Below are 1,068 nucleotides of genomic sequence, written 5' to 3'. Positions count from 1 at the left end.
AATCGCCGTCAGATACCTGATGACGTGATCTGTGCTACCATGGATGCACTCTGTCCTTTAAAGGACTCCAACATGACGAAACATGGGAGACACCGAGACAAAGAAAACTTTTGAATCTACAAAATCAACAGAGAGCTCATATTCAAAATATATCAAGAATTAATTGGAGGGAAAAGACTGATAATGCCAGAGGCAAATATGCAAGACCCGTGGACAGGCACTTTGTAAACCCGGATACTGTATCAGTTAATGGCATTTAGCTAGGTATTATACATTTTCTTTATTGTTATTATTAAACACATATTGAATGCATCTAAAGTTTTCAGTCTAATATTAGTAAGGGAAATGGACAATTATATGGATGGATCCTGAAAACACTGTGTCAATTGAGGTGAGTGAGACACTAAGTAGTTCACAGGATAGAAGTCCATTTATGTATGTTTGCGAAGTAGGCAAATCTCTTCTTTGACATGCACAGGAAACATAGCATGTCAGTAATATTATAGCATGTCAGTAACAGGATAAACATATGTTGTATATTTAAATATATTTTATATGCATTTGTTTTTGCATGTTCTATCTTTTAGTAAAAGTATTAAAATCTTTGAAATCTTACCATTTCTTCATCATTTTCTATAATAAGTAGACTAGATTTATTAGAAGCACAGGCCATCTTGCTCTCGGTCCAGTTTTTCTTTTCAGTACTAATGTAATAGCAATGGTTGGAATAGGAAAACCAATCCTCCATGTAACCATCACAATGATTTTCTGAAAAAGATGATGAATTTATATCATGAAACAATCTACATTAAAAGATCAATCAAGATGGTTGCATATGCCTATGAATACATAGCCTAGATATGTAATCTCATAACACTACATATAACAACAAATCAAAACACACATTCATAGAAAAGTGTCCACCCCAGCCCCTTATTCATGTACTGCTAAAAGGAAATAATCTATGCTATCTGTACCTGTCCTGAAAATCCCTGAGGTATTCTACTTTACTAGAATAGTGAACTTATGTATCTTATATCTAGCTATTGTTGCTTTTTGTGAGGTGCT

General features: G+C 33.9%; 1 protein-coding gene across 1 annotated transcript in view; it reads right to left on the bottom strand.

Annotated features, from left to right (window-relative positions):
• LOC123522062 (NKG2-A/NKG2-B type II integral membrane protein-like) overlaps window positions 1-761 on the bottom strand; it is an 11,829-nt gene extending 11,068 nt beyond the window's left edge. Inside the window, exon 1 of the mRNA XM_045293265.1 lies at window positions 617-761. Coding sequence (XP_045149200.1) covers window positions 617-748 — 132 coding nt within the window. The 5' untranslated portion in view covers window positions 749-761. The remainder of the gene's footprint in view (window positions 1-616) is intronic.
• Window positions 762-1,068: the final 307 nt, after the last annotated feature.

Source organism: Echinops telfairi, unplaced genomic scaffold (assembly GCF_000313985.2).
Source record: "Echinops telfairi isolate 266 unplaced genomic scaffold, ASM31398v2 ScPeMD7_1957;HRSCAF=2489, whole genome shotgun sequence".
NCBI classification, from domain to species: Eukaryota; Metazoa; Chordata; class Mammalia; order Afrosoricida; family Tenrecidae; genus Echinops; species Echinops telfairi.
The sequence above is the reverse complement of the archived record's forward strand: the minus strand, read 5'-3'. Positions and strand labels throughout refer to the sequence as shown.